A 20,607-nucleotide genomic window follows, 5' to 3' on the forward strand; every position below is an offset into this window, starting at 1 on the left:
TTGTTGTGTTTGAATCAGTGCTCCTTGGCATTTTGCAGAACTAAGGCATGTCTGCTCAATCAGTAACATTAAAAAGACCATAAATCAATTATACGAGCCAGATTTTTACTACTTCCTTGTCTAATATAACACAAGACGATGCTAACATAAAATCAGATGTAACAAACAAAATTCCCTTAGGCAAGTGTGCTTAAAAATGCTCAATCTGTATATAATATAGAATAAAAACATTTTACAATTGTGAATTCACAATTCTTTCCCTGGAGATAAACCCTACGGCCAAGATTATAAAAAAGGAGAGACAAAAGTTAGGTTCCTAAATGTAGCATTATCAGGGTAATGATCTGCTCTTGCAGTCTTGAGTGTTTTAAAGCCCCATTGACTTTAGTGCATAAATAATACAGATTAGGCCCTTAATTTAATTATGTCATGGGAGCTTCTAGGAGCTCAGCATTTCTGAGAATTGGGTTGCACCATCAAAAAGCCTAGATGCTGAAGGCAGTTAGCAGCCCAGATCTTCCCTCCTTAAGAAGAAAGGGTCAGAAGGGCAGGAGACTCATGGGCCATTCTGGACCTCTCTAATCTCTCAAACCAAAGCAAATCTATTTTGAAGGTTGATCTCACAAAAGCTTCAGGTTCAATTAGTTTCAATTAGAGGGGGGGAAATGAAGTAGGTGCAGGGAGGTTCTTAGTATGAGGATTTTACCATATTGGTTCACCTATCACTAATTGTAATGAAATATTGTCTTGTATGCTAGACAATGAACCATTTCTTTTCCAAATTAAACGTCTGCCCCAGAGCCTGTTTAAGTTCATGGGGATCTTTCAATGACTTCACTAGGCTTTTTGGATCAGGCACTGACTGAACTATATAACTTCCAATGTATGTTCAATATTAATAAGAGTAAGGAGGTAACATCTCTGTGAAGCAGGATAAAAATCACTGGCTGTGTTGTCCCTAGTTTTCAGAAACAGTAAGCATGTGGGATCATTTACACATGGGTGGTTAGTGCATCCATCCAGTATGACTGCAAATACACTATTAATGTTGCAAAATAAGAAATCAGATCTTTCCCGTACTATACCTGTGAGGTAGGTGTTGTGTGAAGAATTGATCAAATAGTGAGACAATGGCTGAGACATATCTTCATTCAAATCCAGTTTCTCAGGTGGAACAACACCATTCTCCTCTCCACTCAGGTATCGCATAAATCCATCCACTGATATCTGTCCTGGGAAAGCACAGATTCGGGGGAATCACACATTAATTCTAAGCACAGTCCCCTCGGGACATACATTCAATGCATATCTAGAATAGGGCATATGAGAAAGGCCACGTTATAATCACATTAGACTAGTTATGAATATGGCCTAGATTTATACCATTTACTGTAATGTTTTATTATTATTACCCTTAACCTCTCAGAATTGTGTGTAGGGATCTAAACACATGACATCAACTGTACAGTCTCGTACAGAGAGACTGATCTGCCACACTTCTGATCTCATTCCATTCACTGCAATGAGAGCCAAGCATCAAAATTCCCCATATGTGGCCCACGCAAAAAATGTCCTAAATAGTACTACTTTGCCATTTCATTTGGTTTGTTCATTGACTTTCTAATTGTTCCCATTCCCTCCGGTTCCCCTAGAGCCAAATCCTGAGGTCCTAATTCAGTTTGCATTCAATTCTTTGCACTGACTGGGAATTTGCCTGAATAAGGACAGAGAAAAAAAACCCCACTGTTGGGGGAATAAATATACCAAGAATCTGAGGAGCAGCAGGCTATGGACACAAACCAATCAAAAGGAACTGGTAAATTCTCTTTTGTCAGTATGATTCCAGTATGTATATATGAACTCAGACTAACCAACCCCCTTAGCAAGTGTGAGTTAGAGTTTTGTTTTGTAATTATTTCATTAATTTGTATTTCCCAGGGTGTCAGGACTAATGCAATGTGAACACTCCTTTGAAACCATGGGGCCAACCTCAGCCTGGGCACAACTGGGATCTATACCATTGACTTCAGTGAAGCTGTGCCTACTTACAGAGCGGCAGAATTTGAGCTATAAACCACTAGGCTTTGGCTTACTCTGTATCTGACACACGCTGATCCACTGGGCCAAGCCATAACATTTCCTCTCAACGTCCCCCCCCTTTTTTTTCTGATTTTATTTGTCTAGTTTTCCTCTACAGGTCTGTTTGATGAATTGTAGTAATCCAACAGCTTCAGGCTGTTCCCTCAGTGCACTACATAGTTGTTCCTTGTAGATAAACATAAATAAATACTGACTTCTCTGCCTTTGAAGAACCCAGGATACAGCGAGATAAGAATGATGTCTCCTAACAAGGCCAGGTTCCATGATGGAAGAAGATGTGTTTTAATTGACCTCTCCAAAGTTTCCTGTACAATATCTCTAACTATAGGAGCTAGCGGACTCGGTACGTGGCTAGGACGTGGAAGATCTGGGCTCTATTCCTAACTCTGTGAGACTGTCTAACTCTGTGATCATAGCAAAAGTCACAAGTTCTATGCCTCGAGCAACCTGACCCATGAAAAGGAAATAGCACCTGGTCTTTATAAAGGCCTTTAAGATTATCAGGTGAAAATGTGCTCGCTTGCTCTCCCTGCATAAAGTAGTTATTTTAAGTCTGAGCCTGGACTTCAGGATTTGGCTTTGATCAGAGAGGAGGATGTGGCCAGTGAACAAAAGCGTGTTAAGTGTGTAACAGATTTAAATTCCGATGTCTTGGTCTCATAACCACCAACGATCATCACACCAAATGAATCTATTTCCGCGACAAGGAGCATAGTGAGAATACAAAATAGCACCATCATCATTCTTTCCTCATGACAACGACCGTAAGAAGGGTAAAAGGGAAAACAGGAAGCCCATCCACAGCTTGACCATGGTAATCTGACTACACAGCTGGATCAAAACGAGTAAGGAAACCTTCCTCAGGTTTCAAGCCCAGCGAATCATCAGACAATCAGAGGGCTGGACGGTCTGGTCAGCACAAGGACCTGCCTAGTTCAGGTCTCATGGAGCTGTGCTGTTATTGGCTGCATTTCTATGGCTGCACGTTACTACCCAGTGAGTACAGACCTGATCCCAAACACATCAAAGTCAATGGAAAGATGCCCAGTGACTTGGATCAGGCCCTTCGTGACATAAATGCAGAGTTAATGCTATTCTGTTACAGTTTCCTGCAGCGTTAACACCCCTCCTTGGCCCTGCTTGGGTGTTTGCAATGTTTCTTCTCTTCCACAGTTTTTTCTCCTTTGGGAATCTTACTTCAGTCTTTCCGGATTTCCAGGTACAGGGACCTTCCTATTAAGGACATTCAGTCTAAGTTTTCCTTTAAGAGAATCCATGGAAGTCTGGCTTGTTTATAGCAGTTAGGTATGGCTAAACCTCGGGCCAGGGTTTATCTTCAACTCCTCCCTGAAGCGATCGGCTTGTATCTGGTCTGGTGAGTCCTTGTGGGTGGCGGAAGTTTACATGCTGTCTTCCTCCCAGCAACCCTGTTGTAAAGCAAAGCAGCTTTTCTCCTGACTGCTGCCCTTTCTGAGACTCGTTGCTTCCTCCAAGTGGAGCAGGCTTGCTGCAGAGGAGCTTGTTAGCCGTCTTGACTGGGATGGAGGCATGCCCCATCAAACCACCACCACAGCTCCCTACCTCATCACACCTCAAATACCTGTGGAGCCTTAAACAGGTGGTGCCAATGTGGATTTAGGGCTGCACAGGATACCGATACCAAATCACAGACCAAAGAAGTGACAATACATGTCCTCGATCATACCAACACTAATGCACATGCATAACCTTAATCATGAGAGTAGTTCCATTAGACACATGAGCTTAGAGGTAAGCATGTGCTAGAAGTGTTGGAAGGATCAGGGTCTATATGTCAGTGCCGAGTCTGGACTCCTCACTATCACAAAGGTGTCTGTAAACTGGAGATAATTTAGAGAACAGCGACAGAAATTATTAATAATACTTTCATAGAATCATAGAACTGGAAGGGACCTCGAGAGGTCATCTAGTCCAGTCCTCTGCACTCAAGGCAGGATTAGGTATTATCTAGACCATCCCTGACAGGTGATTGTCCAACCTGCTCTAAAAATCCCCAATGATGGAGATTCCACAACCTCCCTAGGCAATTTATTCCAGTGCTTAACCACTCCGACAGTTAGGAAGTTTTTCTTAATGTCCAACTGCCCATTACTTCTTGTCCTATCCTCAGAGGTTAAGAAGAACAATTTTTCTCAACAACCTTTTATGTACTTGAAAACTGTTATCATGTCGCCTCTCAATCTTCTCTAACCCAGACTAAACAAACCCAAGTTTTTCAATCTTCACTCATGTTTTCTAGATCTTTAATCATTTTTGTTGCTCTTCTTTCTCCAATTTGTCCACATCTTTCCTGAACTGTGGCGCCCAGGATAACAGTTTCTATGCAAGCATCGTAAAACACTTTAAACAGAAACATAAGCATTATTATTTCCATTTCATGACAGCAATGGAGCTATAACAAGATTATATAACCTGGAAAAAGATCTTAGGTCTCCTGATTCTGTGTCTTGTGCTCTAACCACTAGATGACATTACCTCCCTAACGTACCTAGAGAAATAAGAAAAATGAGAGAGCTCAATACATATATCCTGTGTAAACAGTGACTAAGGAGGAACGTAATAACTGTCAGCAAGGATCTGAAGCATAAACCACAAGGATGGGGAGGAATTGTTTAAGGTGGCCAAAAGCAAAAACAGCTAAGACTAATGAGACCAGAATAAGCAATGGAAAATTTAGGATGGAATATGTGAAAAAGTTTCATAACAGTGAAATCTATTAAACTGTGAAACAGTAGTGCAACGGATGTTGATGCCCCATTACTTGAATCATTTAAAATGAGACTTGATATTATAATGGAGAATATACTGTCATACTGAGAGTAAAGTGACCACACTTTGGATCTTTCCTTTTGTTAAAGATAAAAATAACACACTAAATTCTACTCTGAATTACACCTACTCAGCAATGCTCACACTTACACAGACTGTAACACTGCTGGGAAAAAAGCAGGTTCACTATAAAATTAGAATCTTATAGAGGAATCTTAGCCAGGGGAAGAGCAAGATTCCTTGCTGTATTGCTGCCTTGAGATATTGTAATAAAGACACGGGAATGGAGAATGGTATTTTCTAAGCGATTTCCAGAATAAATAGTTGGTGAATGACAAGTAGGTAGGGAGAGAAAACATAAGGCTGGAAGAAAAAAGGTGTCTGTGCTTTAATTGAGTACATAAAGAAATTGTTCAATATCAGTTAATCCCTGTGGAAATACGACCCCATCAAGGACGGTCAGATCTAGGATGTTTTGCTGAGTAAGGGCTAGTCAAACAAAGAAAGGAGTATTTGCCTTGTTTGAGTTAGAAATCTTTGTCATTATAATTCGAGCTGGGCAACATTTTTTGGATGAAATTTATTTTGCCAAAACAATGCAGATTCAGGTCAACTGAAAAATTATGTGAATGTGTGTCAAATTTGCCGATCAGAAAAAAAATTCCCAAAAAGTCAAAACATTCCCTTTTGCCATTTTTTAAATGAAACAGTTTGATTTTTCAATTCAAAACAAAATTTTGGTTCAAATTTTACAATTTTATTTACGAAAAGTTGAAAAACTCAAAACCACAACAAAACATTTTGTTTCAGTTTGAACAAACTACTTGGTTAGGCCCCAAACTATTTTTTAGTTTTTAGTTTAGCCAGCAAAACAAAACAAACAAACAAAGATGAAAAAAATCAGCTATTTGCACATTTAAAATGAAGGCATCACCAACTTTTTATCATTTCAGATGCTCTCTATGGAACAGGGAAAACTAACATTTGATGTCTCAGGATAGTTTCTGCAATAGGAAAACAATATATCCTCCACTCTACTGCTTGTGGTACAGGAATTTAGAACCTTAAGCAATTTACGCTGCATTTATGTAAGAAACCTTTCCTCAACTTACTACCATTCTTAAGCTGTATATGAACCAAGCAGAAATGAACTAGCAAAGTGAATGTCTACTCGATAACATACATGTGCCTCTAATATCACAAACCTCGGAAAATCTCCAAGAAGAACATGGCCACCTCAAATGTAAAAGGAAGACAGGAGAACAGAAGAAGTAAAGGGTCCAAAATTTCTCCAAGATGTGCCTGGTTCATGTCAATAAATACAGGTCAAGGAAGTATGCAAGTAACATTACAATTTATTTAGTACTATAATTATTATAATTTATTACTAATGATTATTTCTTATTTATTATGCACATTAATTGGTCCATGTAGACCTTGTTGGTGAGAACTAAAAGTTCCCCAGTACTTTAAGGTAGTGCTGTTTTAAAGGTTAAAATTAATGAAAGTAATAGTGTTGTCGGAAATTCTGCATTAAGTTTTTGTTGTGGGATCGACTGTAAAGAGATAAAAACAGTCTGCGCTGGAGAGAAGCCGATATTGGTTGGAAAATTCTTAAATAACTTACCAAAGTAGAAATGGAAAACTTTAAAAATAAAAGAAAAACTAATACTAACAAATTTATTAGTCTCTAAGGTGCCACAAGTACTCCTGTTCTTTTTGCGGATACAGACTAACACGGCTGCTACTCTGAAAAACTAATGTGTATCCTGGTTCCAATAGCACAGGACTGGGGTTGGTGGGCTGGGCCTCCTCCTCCTATGCAGATTAGATAGGACAGCAGCCAATGGGAAATAATTATTTTAGTGTCACTCAGCTACCCAAACTCCTCCCCCTTTCCTCTTCCCAGTGTTCCTCTTGCTTCCCTGGAAAGAGGAAACAAATCCCAGCTACTCCCATTTTGGGCAGTTTTACTGTCTTTTTTGCTGGCTGTTTTAGGATTTTTGGGCCACCGTTCTCGTTTTCTTTAGGCACCATGAGTTCCTCCACGGAAGAGGAGAGGAGGAGCGCAGAGTACGCTGTTTGTGCTGACATGCATCAGCGTTCACTTAGCAGGTTCTTTCCACGCTGCCAGAGTCAACAAAAGATTGTGGCCCCAGGGGTAATTGCCTGGGTGAGCCAGGCCTTTTTGCTACTGCCTCGGCTGACTATGGTAGAGACTCCCTTGACTTCTGAGTGAGAGAGAGTGAAGGAGGAGGCCTGTAGGAGGCTTGACGCCTGGAGCAGGCTTGTTAAATGAGCCAACCAGAGATACCTGCACAGAGAAGGAACCTTAAGCAGCTGATTCCTTATCAAAGAGCTGAAGCAGTTCCAGGGGAAGAGAAAGAGAAAGAAAAGGTGGAGGGGACTGAGAAGCCAAAAGGGAGTCTGCTTAGGCAGGCCAGCTGGAAGCTGATAAGACAGCCTCTGTGAAGGAACCCTTTTTGCTCACCCAAGCTCTGAGGTAAGAGCCACACCCTGGGACGCACTTTTGGGACATCTGTGAGTGATCGGCGAATTTCCCTTTTTAAGTTTGTTTGGAGACCCTCCCGCTCCTAGAAAGGAGCCTGAACAGGTTATGTGTTGTGAGACAAAACTTTCATCAAAGCTTTTTGGGATACATCTCCATCATACTATCACACGCTGATGACACAAATTCAGCAGTATGATTTTGGTGGAGGCTAGACTGGGATGAGAAAAATTTGATCGTCACATATGGACCAAGAAGACTGGAGATATGCTTCCATTCTCAGTTGCACCAGTTTTATACTGGTGTAACTCCTCTGGCTTCAGTGCGGTTACTCCTGATTAACAACTGAGAGCAGAATCAGGCTGAGAACACCTGTGTGCAAGACAGCTCATATTTCGATACAAGTATATGCAACAAACGTAACAGAATAGGGAATTTCCCCTACAACCTAAACTTTAATATTATAAATGTAGGGACAATGGACAAAACCTAACACCACAAGTATTGTTCAACAAAGGGTTGCAGAACCCACCCTAAACCTTGCACTTTCAAAATACAGCCAGTGATTAAAAAGCAAAAAACCTCGCATTATCAAGTTATATAAAGCTGTATTTTCCCACTGCTGTGTTTTTAAGTTAGCACCTACAATAATAATAATTATTAATGGAGATATCCCATCTCCTAGAACTGGAAGGGACCTTGAAAGGTCATTGAGTCCAGCCCGCTGCCTTCACTAGCAGGACCAAGTACTGATTTTGCCCCAGATCCCCAAGTGGCCCCCCTCAAGGATTGAACTCACAACCCTGGGTATAGCAGGCCAATGCTCAAACCACTGAGCTATCCCTCCCCCATCTATTGGTGCTAGCCTACATCATTGCTTTGTTTTCCATTGTTTATTTATTATGTTGCTCCAGTTAATAATTCAGAAATTTGAAGTGCTTCCACTGTAACATATTTGCAAAGTGGAGGTTACTGGATCCAGGGTGCGGAGATCTCACATTTCAGTAGGAATTTTAGGGGCAGGGGCTTCACTTAAAATAGACTCTTGTTAGCAAATGTGCAACCTAGTGCAAAGTAATGAATTTTACCAATCAGCAAGCAAGTCAAACACACCCATCTAAAAAGAAAGGAGAGCGCATTACAAAAAAGTACGTGGCTCATTTATTTTGACAAGAGCAGTTTACGTGATTATTTTTGATAATACAGAACGCACTCTAAAATTTGCCGCAGCTCTGTTTGTAAAACTAATGAAGTCTCAGTAATAAGAGAACCTAACTCGAGCACTCTATGAAGATTTTGCAGAGAAAGGGGGCAGAAGCCAGATTTTTTTCTGTTAATTACAAATTGGGAAGATTAGTGAACTGCAGTTTCGGTGGGTTCTGTGGTACCGTACTCATTAAATAACGGAAACTGCTGAAAGGTATTCTGCTGTAACGTGGGGTTATGGCATGGAAAATGTCCAGAACCCAGGAGTTAAAATAAACATCTCTAATTTCTAATGTCAGAATTAAGAGCAGCTTGTAGGACGTGTGTAGCACCTTGGAAGATCTGCCTCCATGACCTCTGGAGACAGGAAGCCCCACCGCTTATATGTCAAAAGTTAGGCTTTAAATAGAATTGCATTATTAAAGCTTCTTCAAACTGCAACAGCAGGGCCCTTACCTGCTTTGTACTTGTTTGCGCCAGTAAACACTGTTGCCTAGGAAATGACCCCATCAAGTCATCAAAGGACTCGAATGCGACTATTCTTACATGCAGTATTACTGTCGCTGTGCTGGTCCCAGGATATTAGAGACAGAAGGTTGGTGGTGAGGTAATACCTTTTATTGGACCGACTTCTGTTGGTGAGAGAGACAAGCTTTCGAGGTTACACAGAGCTCTTCTTCTTGGTCCAATAAAAGATATTACCTCACCAACCTGATGTCTCTAACCATTCTTAAGCAGTTACTGAAAGGTGATTTAAAGCAGTGGGACCAAATTGTTTAAAAACATATTGATGTTTAACAGTGGGGGAAAGTACATTCATATTCAATGAATACTGCACAATGTGTTAACAGTGCTCTGGAAAAAAAATCCATGTGCCAGGCACTGTATAAAATCAGACATATATAAATCTATGACAGGGAGTTCATTAATTTACCGTATTGTTTAAAAAGCAAGCGTAACAACCAGGAAACGTGCGCAAGAAAATTAGAATGGATGTTGAAATTAAATAGGAGTTGGACACCTTTTGTAGAGTCCTTTGAACCCCCCAGCCTAACTATCTATCTCCCTCTCTCCCTACCAGTAACACACACACAATATTTATGAGGCGGTTGATCAAGGAGCTGAGGGGAGGAACACTCGTTGCTGTTGGGGGAAGGTTCTTTTTTCTTTGAAGATTAAAGGGGGTTACCCTTGTGAGTTTTATAATTGCTCAGATTTTTGGCTTATGGAGAATGTGGTAGTTTCCCTAGAAAAGGGTTTACAATAGGCAGAATTAATATTTCAGCATGCCCATATTTAAGACATAGAAAAGTCTAAAATCTTTATTCCATCTCATATCTCAAAAATGTGCTCGGGGGAGCTGGTGTTCTGATTCACCAACCAGGGAAGGAGAAACTGCAAGGCACTGCAAGACTCCATCCCCAGGGCTTAAACTATTCTCCCCCTTTGCTTAGGAACGCTGAATTTATTGAATTCACTAAGTGTAGGGCCTTGAGTTATGCTGGGTGGCTGATGGAAAAATGATTCGCTTCAGCAGCAATAAACATCTTGGTGTTATTGTGCAAAGATTATAACTTTAATAAAGAGTTCTAGACATAAAGCTGGGTGAAGTTTTTCAGTTTTTCCAGAGGAAAATGCAGGTTCCAATCAACCGGAACAATTTTGTGTCCATTTCGCCAAATTGTTATGGTTAAAAAAACACAACCTAAACAAAATCTGGAAAAAAATGAAAATGAAACGTTTCAATTTTTCTACTCCAAATGACTTTGTTTCAAAATTTACATCCATTTTATTCAAATACATTTTTTAAAAAAATGTAAAAGCTTAAAACTAACTGAAATGTTTTGGGTCAAACAAAAAATTTCATTCAACTCCAGATGTTTTTACTACTACTACTATTATTATTATTATTATTTGGAACAGCCAGTGACCTGAGAAATCGGATATTTGCACATCTCTACCTGCACATTTTATAAGCTTCATATGATAGTTGGCAGAGCTGGGCTGGGATTCCTGCACAGCTTATGAGCAGACATGCCAAACCCATGAAAAAAACTCAAAAATTGGGCTTGTATTTGGCTTAACTGGCTTGTGAATTGCTTGTTGGCTAGTTTTTTGCTTGTAGCTTGTTGCTTGTTTGGCTTGGAGCTTGCTGCAGCTTGTTGGCTCCTTTTTTTGGATCGGCTCCCGGCAAGGGGGGGCAAGCAGGGACAAGGGGGGAGAGACTCAGGGGTGCACAATGGGCCCACCACAGTCCCAGACTGCACGCCGGGGGGATCTAGTCACATAGAGTGTTGGGGTTCTTAGGGATTGGCTTGTTTTGGCCTTGTTTTAAAATGGGATTTGGCTTATTGAGAAAGACGGGGTGCTTATTTACCGCGTGAAAGTTGGCAACTGTGCTTATGAGCACTGCAGATTTTCCTGCAGAGTTTACTTAAACTTGCAGGAACTCTTGCGGAACTTAATTTTCACAGAAACACAGACACACAGGGTGGGGTTCTTGTGGAGTTTCTAAATTCCAGAGGCAGAGACAGAGAGCGAGAGAGAGACAGGACCCATACACCTGGGACTCAGGATACAAGTCTCACCGCTCTCTGATCAAAATTGGAACAAGCCCTTTGACCAAAGGTTTTTTTAAAACCCAAACAACTCAGGCAATTCCCACATAAAATGTTTAGCAATAAGGTTATGGTTATTATTTCATATACACAAATTTCCTTTAAAAGGGATTAAGGTTGGTCACGTGTGACATCTATTTTATGCAAGCCCTAAACAGCACGGAAATACCATCTCAAGTGCCCGCATAGCATGTTTCTGCTGACTGTGATAGACTGCACATCATCACAAGGAACTTCCTTCTGCTTCCAACAGATAAGGAAATACTACACACATTAATCTTCTTCATAGTTATCATGCAAAACATTAGTCACAACCTCAAACTTCCTCCAGAAACAAATAACACACGATATACTTGACCTATGTGCATTCTCAACCATAGGTGTCTGCTGATATTGCAAAACCTTAATTCTAACCTAGCAACAGATTATGTTGTCACAAAGTGTGCTAGGTGATTTACAGATATGTAGGAAGACAGCCCCCTGCACCCTAAAATTTACAATCTAACTGATCCTGCATGTATTTTACTCATGTAAGTAGTCACCATTGACTTTAATGGGGCTCTGGCTACTCATGTGAATAAACTAGCCCAAGGACTGGAATGCTGATAGCTGCAAGAAACCCCAGACAACCATTTGCTGACAAGGCTGAAGTGTTTGGAAAAGAACTGAGATGGTACCATTCTTCTCAAGCTCTGAAGAATTCAAGTGACAAACACACACACACATACATACACACACACTACATATTTAAGCCATCAGAGATCATCTGTGAAGGAAGATCAGAGGCGAATGTGTTTATAGTAGTATTAATGTAGTATTAATGTATACAAGTGTAAATGTTATGTTGAAACCTTTCATTGCAATACACGTAACAGCAACGAAGTGTTGGAAGTCTGTAGAAAGAGCACCTAAAAGCTTTTGTTTTAAATGTTATTTACGAAATAGCCTGAATACTGTTTACAACATTTCTGTATGTATCAAATGTCAGTTTATTAAGAATTGTATAGAACTCTCTATTTGAATAGGACTGGAAGCAGCTACTCCCTAAATTCAGGGTTTTGCATACAACAGTCCCAAGGTTTAACTCTATAATGCCTTCTGAAGTGCTGAAAATAGAGAACTGAGCTTCAACACAGTGTATGTCTACACTGCAATCAGGAGGGGGTAATTGTAGCTTTGACCAAAGCTAGCTCAGATATGTCTTCTTGTGCGGCAATCACACCTCCTGACTGCAGTGTAGACATACCTAAAGAGCTAAAATGAGGAATAGGAAAATGGAATGGAATAGAGTTGTCCATAATATTACCCTCAACCATTATACTTAAACTTAGGTACATTGGATTGGGGTCAGAGTGCTCAATACCTTACAAAACTGAGCCCTCATATCCACCCCATAGCTGCACAGGCAAGCTGGAAGCCAAATGTTTTCAACCATCTCAAAATTACAGGTACCCAGCCTAAATCAATGTCTTGATGTGTGTTATTACGCACAGGAAAAATGAATAAATGCGGTACTCTTTTGGTTATCTTTGTAGGAATCCACTAGAAGTCTAGACCTTTATGGGATACTTGACCCATCAAAAGCTTTTGAATTTGATTCCAGCTTTGTAACAGCTATTTTACATGGCAATTTAAATCAGGGAAAGAATGTCTTTAAAAGTTAGAAATGCAAGAGAAATACTTGGCTTGGCTTTCAAGGGGGCAGCGGAGAAGGTCCTACTGACCTCAGTGGAATTTGCGGGTACTCAGAACTTCTGAAAATGACACCAATAATTCACATAAATATATAATGATATTCAAAGAAAGGAAGGGGACACCCTTCACCATTAATATCTATTTTTTCATTTAGTCTCCGTTTCATTTTAGGCACTTTTTCAACCCATCAGTTAATCTGAAACAAGACAATGAGCACAATTGATAGGTTTTACAAAATCAAACGGCAGTGACTGAAAACAAAAACAAATCCCAAAACAGCTGCACGTGTTTAAACTCTTTTGAGAAATTTGAGGAAGGTGCAATGTAATTTGCTCTAAGGCTAGCCATTTAAGTCAACCTATTGCTAGTACGCAGTCTTTAAAGACTCTCTAATGCCACCACAAAGTACTATATGTGTATACTGGTGTGATTTAAAGTGGTTGAAATCACTTGATTGAAAAAAGCTTTTGATTTCTTAGGGGTTTTCTTTTGTTCTGGGTTTGGATTTGATTCAGTTTCAGTGGTGTTGGTTCATTTCAAGCACAGTGATATTTTTTTCTTTCAAAACCATATAACGCGATCGGCACATTGACACTAAGGGCTGGTCCACACTAAGCCCCCAGTTCGAACTAAGATACGCAACTTCAGCTACGTGAATAACGTAGCTGAAGTCGAAGTATCTTAGTTCAAACTTAAAGGTACTTACGGCGGGTCCAGACGCGGCAGGCAGGCTCCCCCGTCGACTCCGCCTACTCCTCTCGCGGAGCAGGATTACCGGCGTCGACGGCGAGCACTTCCGGGATCGATTTATCGCGTCTAGACAAGACGCGATAAATCGATCCCAGAAGATCGACTGCTTGCCGCCGAACCAGCGGGTAAGTATAGACGTACCCTGACTTGCTCCTGGGGGCTCCAACCCTGAAACTCCTGTCACTCCCCCTTTCCTCTCTCCTGTCTCAAATATGCACTTATTTCAGTAAGATGTCCAGACTCTACAGTGATGAGCTCAGTATAAGAACCTGCTTACCTAGGCCATGTGTGCCCCTCTGATCCATGCTCATTACACCATCTCCCAATGTCCCTTCTCCACCTGTCTCTCTTGGCATGCTGCTTCCTGCCTTCCTCATACCATCGCTCTGTTTCTTGTTGTACCTTATTAATCCTGGCGATGGTCTCTCAGGTCAGGCCCTCTTTCTGCCTCACAGTAAGGTGCTAGAGCAGTTTTTCTACATGGCTGCTGGGGAACATTCAAAGCCCCCGCCCCTTAGAACGGCTGCTGCCATGGTCCCTGTGGAGGAGGAGTAAGAGGCCAAATATACCAAATGAGGCCTTCAGCTCTGTTCTTGCTTGTCTCTTTGGCCAGTCTCAGGTATGTTCTGGGAACTTTGAAGCTTCTCCATGTTCGTAGAGCTCCAGCTGGCAAGTGATTGGGCCAGGGGGTTAAAGTTATTTAACTGCATGGAAGGAGAGGAAGGATCATACTCTGAAGAGCTACCTAATCTACTCTAATCGGGCACTCATTCTGGCACCCTGAGTGGGCGGGCTTGAGAGATACCACCTCTTATGTTTTTCCCCAAATTGAAAAGGAGTGAAGCCCGAGAAACCCAACACGCTATCTGAGCCACATCCAGAAGGAAGCCAAGCTGGAAGAGTCCAATGGTGAATTAGGGGACTGGAGCCCAGACAGCAGACATGTCATGGTTTGAATTCCTGCACAATCTACTGAAAGTTCATTTTGCGGGCAGAACTTGGAAAAGTTACCAGTACCTTTTTATTTCCTTTTCCAATTCAACCTCTGCACAATCCCTTGCAATAGTACAGAGAATGTGAAGCAAAAATTCAGTTTAAAGGTTAAACCAAGACTCTGGACTCACGCCATTGATCGGTGTTCATTTCAGGTCTATTTGTATCTTTTTTGGGCTTCACAACCTCCCCAGCAAAGAGCTCCACAGGCACATGTGCATTGTGTGAAGAAGTACTTCCTTTCGTTTGTTTTAAATCTGCTGCCTATTAATTTCATTGGGTGTCCCCAAGTTCTTGTGTTATGTGAAGGAGTAAATAACATTTCCTTAATCACTTTGTCCACACCAGTCAAGATTTTATAGACCCCCCAGTCATCTCTTTTCTAAGCTGAAAAGTCCCAGTCTTTTTAATCTCTCCTCATACGGAAGCTGTTCCATGCCCCTAGTCATTTTAGGTGCCCTTCTCTGTATCTTTTCGAATTCCAATATATCTTTTTTGAGATGCGGTGTCCAGATCTGCACACAGTATTCAAGATGTGGGCATACCATGGATTTATATAGAGGCATTATGATATTTTCTGTCTTGTTATATATTCCTTTCCTTGCTAGCTCTTTTGCTGCCATTGCACATTGAGCAGACGTTTTCAGAGAACTATCCACAATGACTCCAAGATCTCTTTCTTGAATGGGTAACAGCTAATTTAGACCCCATCATTTTGTATGTTTAGCTGGGATTATGTTTTCCAATGTGCATTACTTTGCATTTATCAACACTGAATTTCACCTGACATTTTATTGCCCAGTCACCCAGTTTTGTGAGATCCCTTTGTAACTCTTTGCAGTCTGCTTTGGCCTTAAAATCCCTTTGGCAGTGTAATGGGGCATTAAAATTGGCACCAATGTACTGGACTTAGTATAAATGGGGATCAGGCCATGAGAGTTTCGTTAAACTGAGGCTCCAAGGCTTTGTCTCTTTGATGGCTATTTTGAATCTGATCCTTCGAAGTGATGAGGGTGTGGAATTCAGGGTACTCAGCACCTCTGAGGAGATGTTAGCAACTTGTAGGACTGGGTCCCATATCTGTGAATTAAACTATGTTTTTTCACATCAGATCTGCTTTTCAGGATATTCCCACACCCATAAAAATTCTGTGATATAAACACAATTGAAAAGGAGGTAGACAATAGAACATATGAATCAGAATAAAACAAGATGCATGTGTAAAATCAATGTTATTTTAAGACTCAGGGTGGTAGTAAAAGTCTATCTGCTGAGAGTGGAATAGGGATTTCACTGAGCTTTTGGCAAAATGCCCAGCTGAGCCCAGACAACGTTCAAGATTTTCAAAAGAGAATTTTCTGTGATTATGACAAAAAAGCACATTCTGCTATAACCAATGCCTGCTTTGTATAACCACCTTATCAGCAAATAGATGGCTGTGCTATTATGGTTATTACCATTATCAGGCGATAGAATTATTTTTCTCAGATTCAATACCACCGATTGTTTTAGAACGTTTTGCATTTCCCAAACATCTCATATGCAAGAAAATAGTTATTGGTCATAGTGCTGCTTGTGCTGAAATTTACATATCAGAGGAACTGTTCTGAACTATCAATTATACATACTGAAAAGCAAACGGAAACTAGCCCATCCTTCCTCACTTCAGTTCCAACAAAATTCATTGGAATATTAACTACAGCAAGTCTCACAAGCCGGCAAAGTCTAAAATCAGCCATTTGGAAATGTGATTAGACTCTGAACCAATGTCTGCTCCAGTGTGTTGCTCTAGCATAATTTGTTCATTGTTTCAAACCAGAAACAGAATACAGCAAGACTATCAAACTACTGACCTTTCTTTGCTAGAGTATTATTGGGTTCATATTTCTCAATCAGTTGTTGAACTTGCTCCTGTTTCATCGGCGGATAAAGGATTTCATTTAACCGTGGATCACGTTGCTTATAATTTATAAACTCCATCATCTGATCAACAGTAAGGTATGGTCTGCTCTTGGCACCGCTAGAGAAAAATGATGGTTTAAAAAAAAAGAAAAGAAATTAGAATATTTTCCCTTGCATTCTTGTTCAATGGTTTGCAACTTCCCATGGAAACAGAAACAAGATTCAAACTACCAGGCAACAAAAAATTATGTTCGGTTAAGTCTCCAAACTCATTTACTTTACGACTATGTATGGCAAACTTTCTTCATTAAACACTTATCAGTGAGAGGGCTCAGCATTGTTGATGTCAGTGAAAGAAAATTAGGCCAATGCTGAGAGCTTTTGAAAATTCGACTCCCAGATTCCTGAACTGGAAGTATTTTTTTAAAGGAGAGGAAATTAAATGCTGTATTACTGAGCCTGTTACCTAAGTTCCATTGGCATTCCTGGCCTAACTATTAGGTTTTGCTGCTGGAGGACAGAAGCCCTGATTTTATTATACCATTATTTGCTTGTTTTACAGTGCCCTCAAAGGGTACTTTACAAAACAGGCAAAAAAAAAAAGGCAGATCCCAACCCAAGAAGCTGAAAAATCTCAGGCTATGACCCTGCAACAGGCTTTGTGTAGATGGACCTCTGAACACACCTACGGCCCCGATGAGCACCATATGGATACCAGGCTCTATGATGTGCCTGCACGAAGGCAGGATTGGTGCGTAAGGAGATTACTATATGTGGCATTTTCAAAAGCATTTATTGGTGGCCTGACTCTGTTCCTATTGCAATCAGTGGCAGTTTTTCCATTAAGTTCAATGGGAGGATGGTTCGGCCAAAGCTGAACACTTCTGAAAATCTCACCCTATAGGTTGGGGCAGAAAAAGACGAACAGAGCAAGAACACATGGGTTTCAAATATAAGCTCATGAATTTGCTTTGATGGGCTCTTGGGATGTGTTTTAGGTGTTTTGGGAACTAACTAACTTGGCTACCATCTTACCCCATTTTTCTGCTCCACTAGTAATAGGAGAAGAGGCTGAGTTGGAGCAGAGAAGTACAGTAAATCGCGGAGGAGTACCCATACTACCACATGCCATTGTCCGCTTGCTTGCCAGGGGCCAAATTTAGCTCTGTGGTAAGCAGGTGTAACATTTGGTGAAATCAAGGAGTGTTGCATCTACTTAGTGTGGGGTTGTATTTATCTCCAATAGTAGGGAGACAGCAGGTTGCTGCAGAAGTAGTCAATATCTTGTGGAGGACAGAGCTGTACACAGGAATGCCAATGAAACCAAAGCAAGTTTTTTAAATCTGAAAGGTTGGTGAAGTTCACCAAAGAAACAAACAAAACTGTACTGACCCAATCCCAGAAAAAGAGGATGTGAAATAGTTCGGCTAAAGTTGTATGGCTTTCAGGTGTTTAAGAAACTGAAAATATGAAATGACAAAAGCACAGCTGTTTGCAAATTTAATTTACACTGTAATGAGGCATATGATCTCTAACTGCATCATGCATGAATCCTAAACGCCATTGTATTCTTACTCCAACTCCTAATTAATCTTCAAGTGGCTTCTATACACTGATATCTAATGCCTGTTCTCATGTTTATCATTTCCCCTCCTTTTTTCTCACTGAAGCTTAAACTATCATAATCCATATTGAGAAACAAGTCCTGGCAGTTCTATTCCTCTAGGAATAAATTACTGTAAAACTCTGGCCATTAAAGCTAAAGCTTGGAGGAAGGAACTTTTGATCTACATTCACCTCCTAGGTTAAATAACAATCCTGCTTGACATGGAAATCTGTTCTTGGCAGTCGTTGTGATGCTGTATCCTAAATAACCTACTTTGCCGTCGCTACCAGAGAAAATCAGCGGAGGAGGGAGAAAAAAAGTGTCTTTTCTTACAACTCAGAAAAGATGTGGTCAATTTCAGGCCGAGGGCAGAGATTGTTTAAGAATACTCTGTATGCTTCTGGGGTGAAGTCCTCTTGAGGGATTGAATCATTCTGTGAAATAGGGGGGGAAAAAAACACTGAAGTAAAGAAATAGCACATTTTGTTTATAAGCAGGTCATTACAAGATTATTTCCCTTTGCAGAATAATCAACTCTCTTTAATAACAGAGCAGTTTTAAGAATATATATCTTTTGACAAAAAATAAAATCATCTCAATTTCAATAACTGGGTGATTTGTTGTATGACTATGTCTTCCCTTAGACAGGATTATCTTTTACCCTATGCACCCATGCAGAAGTGTAAGAAGACACAAAACTTTCCCTTCTCCCCCTATGTGAGCTACCCACAGAATGGGTGAGGGAGCAGCCTCCATGTAGCTACTAATTCCAACACAGGTGAGTGGGGAGTGGTTAGGGGCAGGAAAGGGGTGGAACCCAGGCTGCACCTCCCAGCCTTCCCAAGGGGAAGCAAACTGATACTTTTATAGAGCTGCAACAGGTTACTTGACTCCTTGGAGCATGTGAAGAACCGGGGAATGAACTGGAACCCTGAGCAAAAATTAATACCCTGGTCTTGTCCAAGGATGGCACAAATACTTCCCGCTATTTACTCAGGACACACGGATAAATATTATTCTTCTGGAAAAGTCCTATGGAATTTAGCTTTTCTAAAAGTTTTTGTTCATTTGTTTGTTTTAACATCCAATATAATTTAATAGAAAATACTACAGAATTCTGCAGAATGGTTCCAAAACCTATGGAAAGAAAGATTTCTTAAATTTTATAAGTCTCTAGAGTAAATTATATATTTCTATTTCTACGTGGTATTTTTATAATCTCTATTCTATTCAATAGAGCTTTTCCAGAAGAATAGGATTATTGTGTTTGCTCTTATGCATGGGGTATTTTATTACAGTACAGAAGATTTGAGCCTTATTACGATTGGCCCTTGCATGGGACTGACTCAGGTAGATGCAAGAGCTTTCTTCCTATTTGACACTTGTCTAAGAGCCCATCCAATCACAGTCCTTGAGCTCAGCGAAAAGCAGGGGCTGCTCCCTCCATGCACCCATTGGGGCAGGGAAAAGGAGGTCTAAATGATGATGCAAGCCCCAATGTAGGCCAGTAGCTTCACACCTTTTGACTTTTGCCTTTGCATCAGTCCACTGAACTCTTCTGAGAAAGGAGGAGGACATGCAAAATAATCATTGTGTAGAGGACCCTCCTAAGGAGCCAGAACAAAACTGAAAATGCAAAAATGTGGAATAGACATATTGAGGACCTGATCCTGAATTCCCTTCATGCGAGCCACCCACATGGAAGGCACTGGGTGTTTTGCCTGTGGAAGGACTACAGTATCAGGTGACACTTTTCCATACCTCCAAACTAAGGATCGGATGCAAAGCCATTTCCCTGGAAATGCTGCGGAGCCCAGTTGTGTCAGAAGCAAGCAGCCGACAGAGGAAATCATTGCTATTATTTATTCTGCTGTTTAGCACCGTTTCCAAGGGAACCGGAAGCGTCTATTCAAGCTTTTGTTAGAAGGAAGGGAACTTTTCAATATGTTTCTGGTAAAAATGTGCCACAGGCATGATTGTCCTCCCCTCCCCTGCACTAGTGGCATCCATTGAGTCCCAAGGGCAAGTCACCTATGGGTGTTTGTATCAGCACCATCCCTTGATGTTTCTGCTGGGAGAGGAAACATTCAAAGCTCAGCACCGCAGGCTGCTTAGGGGATGGGCTGACCAATATATTCCACACTGTCTTGGCCACAGCTTCTCTCTACCCAAGATACCCACTTTTAGGGTTGGCTGGCTCAGGGTTCTGTGACAAAAAAGGAACTGCCTGCACCTTGTACCTCTGCAACCCTCCTTTGGGTGGGCTTTCCACCACCCAGGTGCCTGTGCCCTCAGTTATAGTAATAAGAGCCCCAAGCTCAAAGCTCCTAGGCTCTGTGGCGCAGTGAGGCTCAGAACGAGACGCCTCTCTCCCCAACACACACTTGCCGTGCCCCACCCCGTGTCTGCCTCAGACCCTG

At 41.0% G+C, this 20,607-nt stretch overlaps 1 protein-coding gene across 3 annotated transcripts in view; it reads right to left on the minus strand.

Annotated features, from left to right (window-relative positions):
* The window catches only part of PLCB1 (phospholipase C beta 1), a 623,222-nt gene that overhangs the window by 183,283 nt on the left and 419,332 nt on the right, over window positions 1–20,607 (minus strand). For all 3 annotated transcript variants that reach the window (XM_065589796.1, XM_065589798.1, XM_065589797.1), the window contains 3 exons: window positions 18,521–18,621; window positions 16,533–16,699; window positions 1,086–1,232 (listed from right to left, as the gene is read on the minus strand). In XM_065589796.1, the coding sequence (XP_065445868.1) occupies window positions 1,086–1,232; window positions 16,533–16,699; window positions 18,521–18,621 (415 nt within the window). The remainder of the gene's footprint in view (window positions 1–1,085; window positions 1,233–16,532; window positions 16,700–18,520; window positions 18,622–20,607) is intronic.

This window comes from Chrysemys picta, chromosome 3 (genome assembly GCF_011386835.1).
Source record: "Chrysemys picta bellii isolate R12L10 chromosome 3, ASM1138683v2, whole genome shotgun sequence".
In the NCBI taxonomy this organism is placed as follows: Eukaryota; Metazoa; Chordata; order Testudines; family Emydidae; genus Chrysemys; species Chrysemys picta.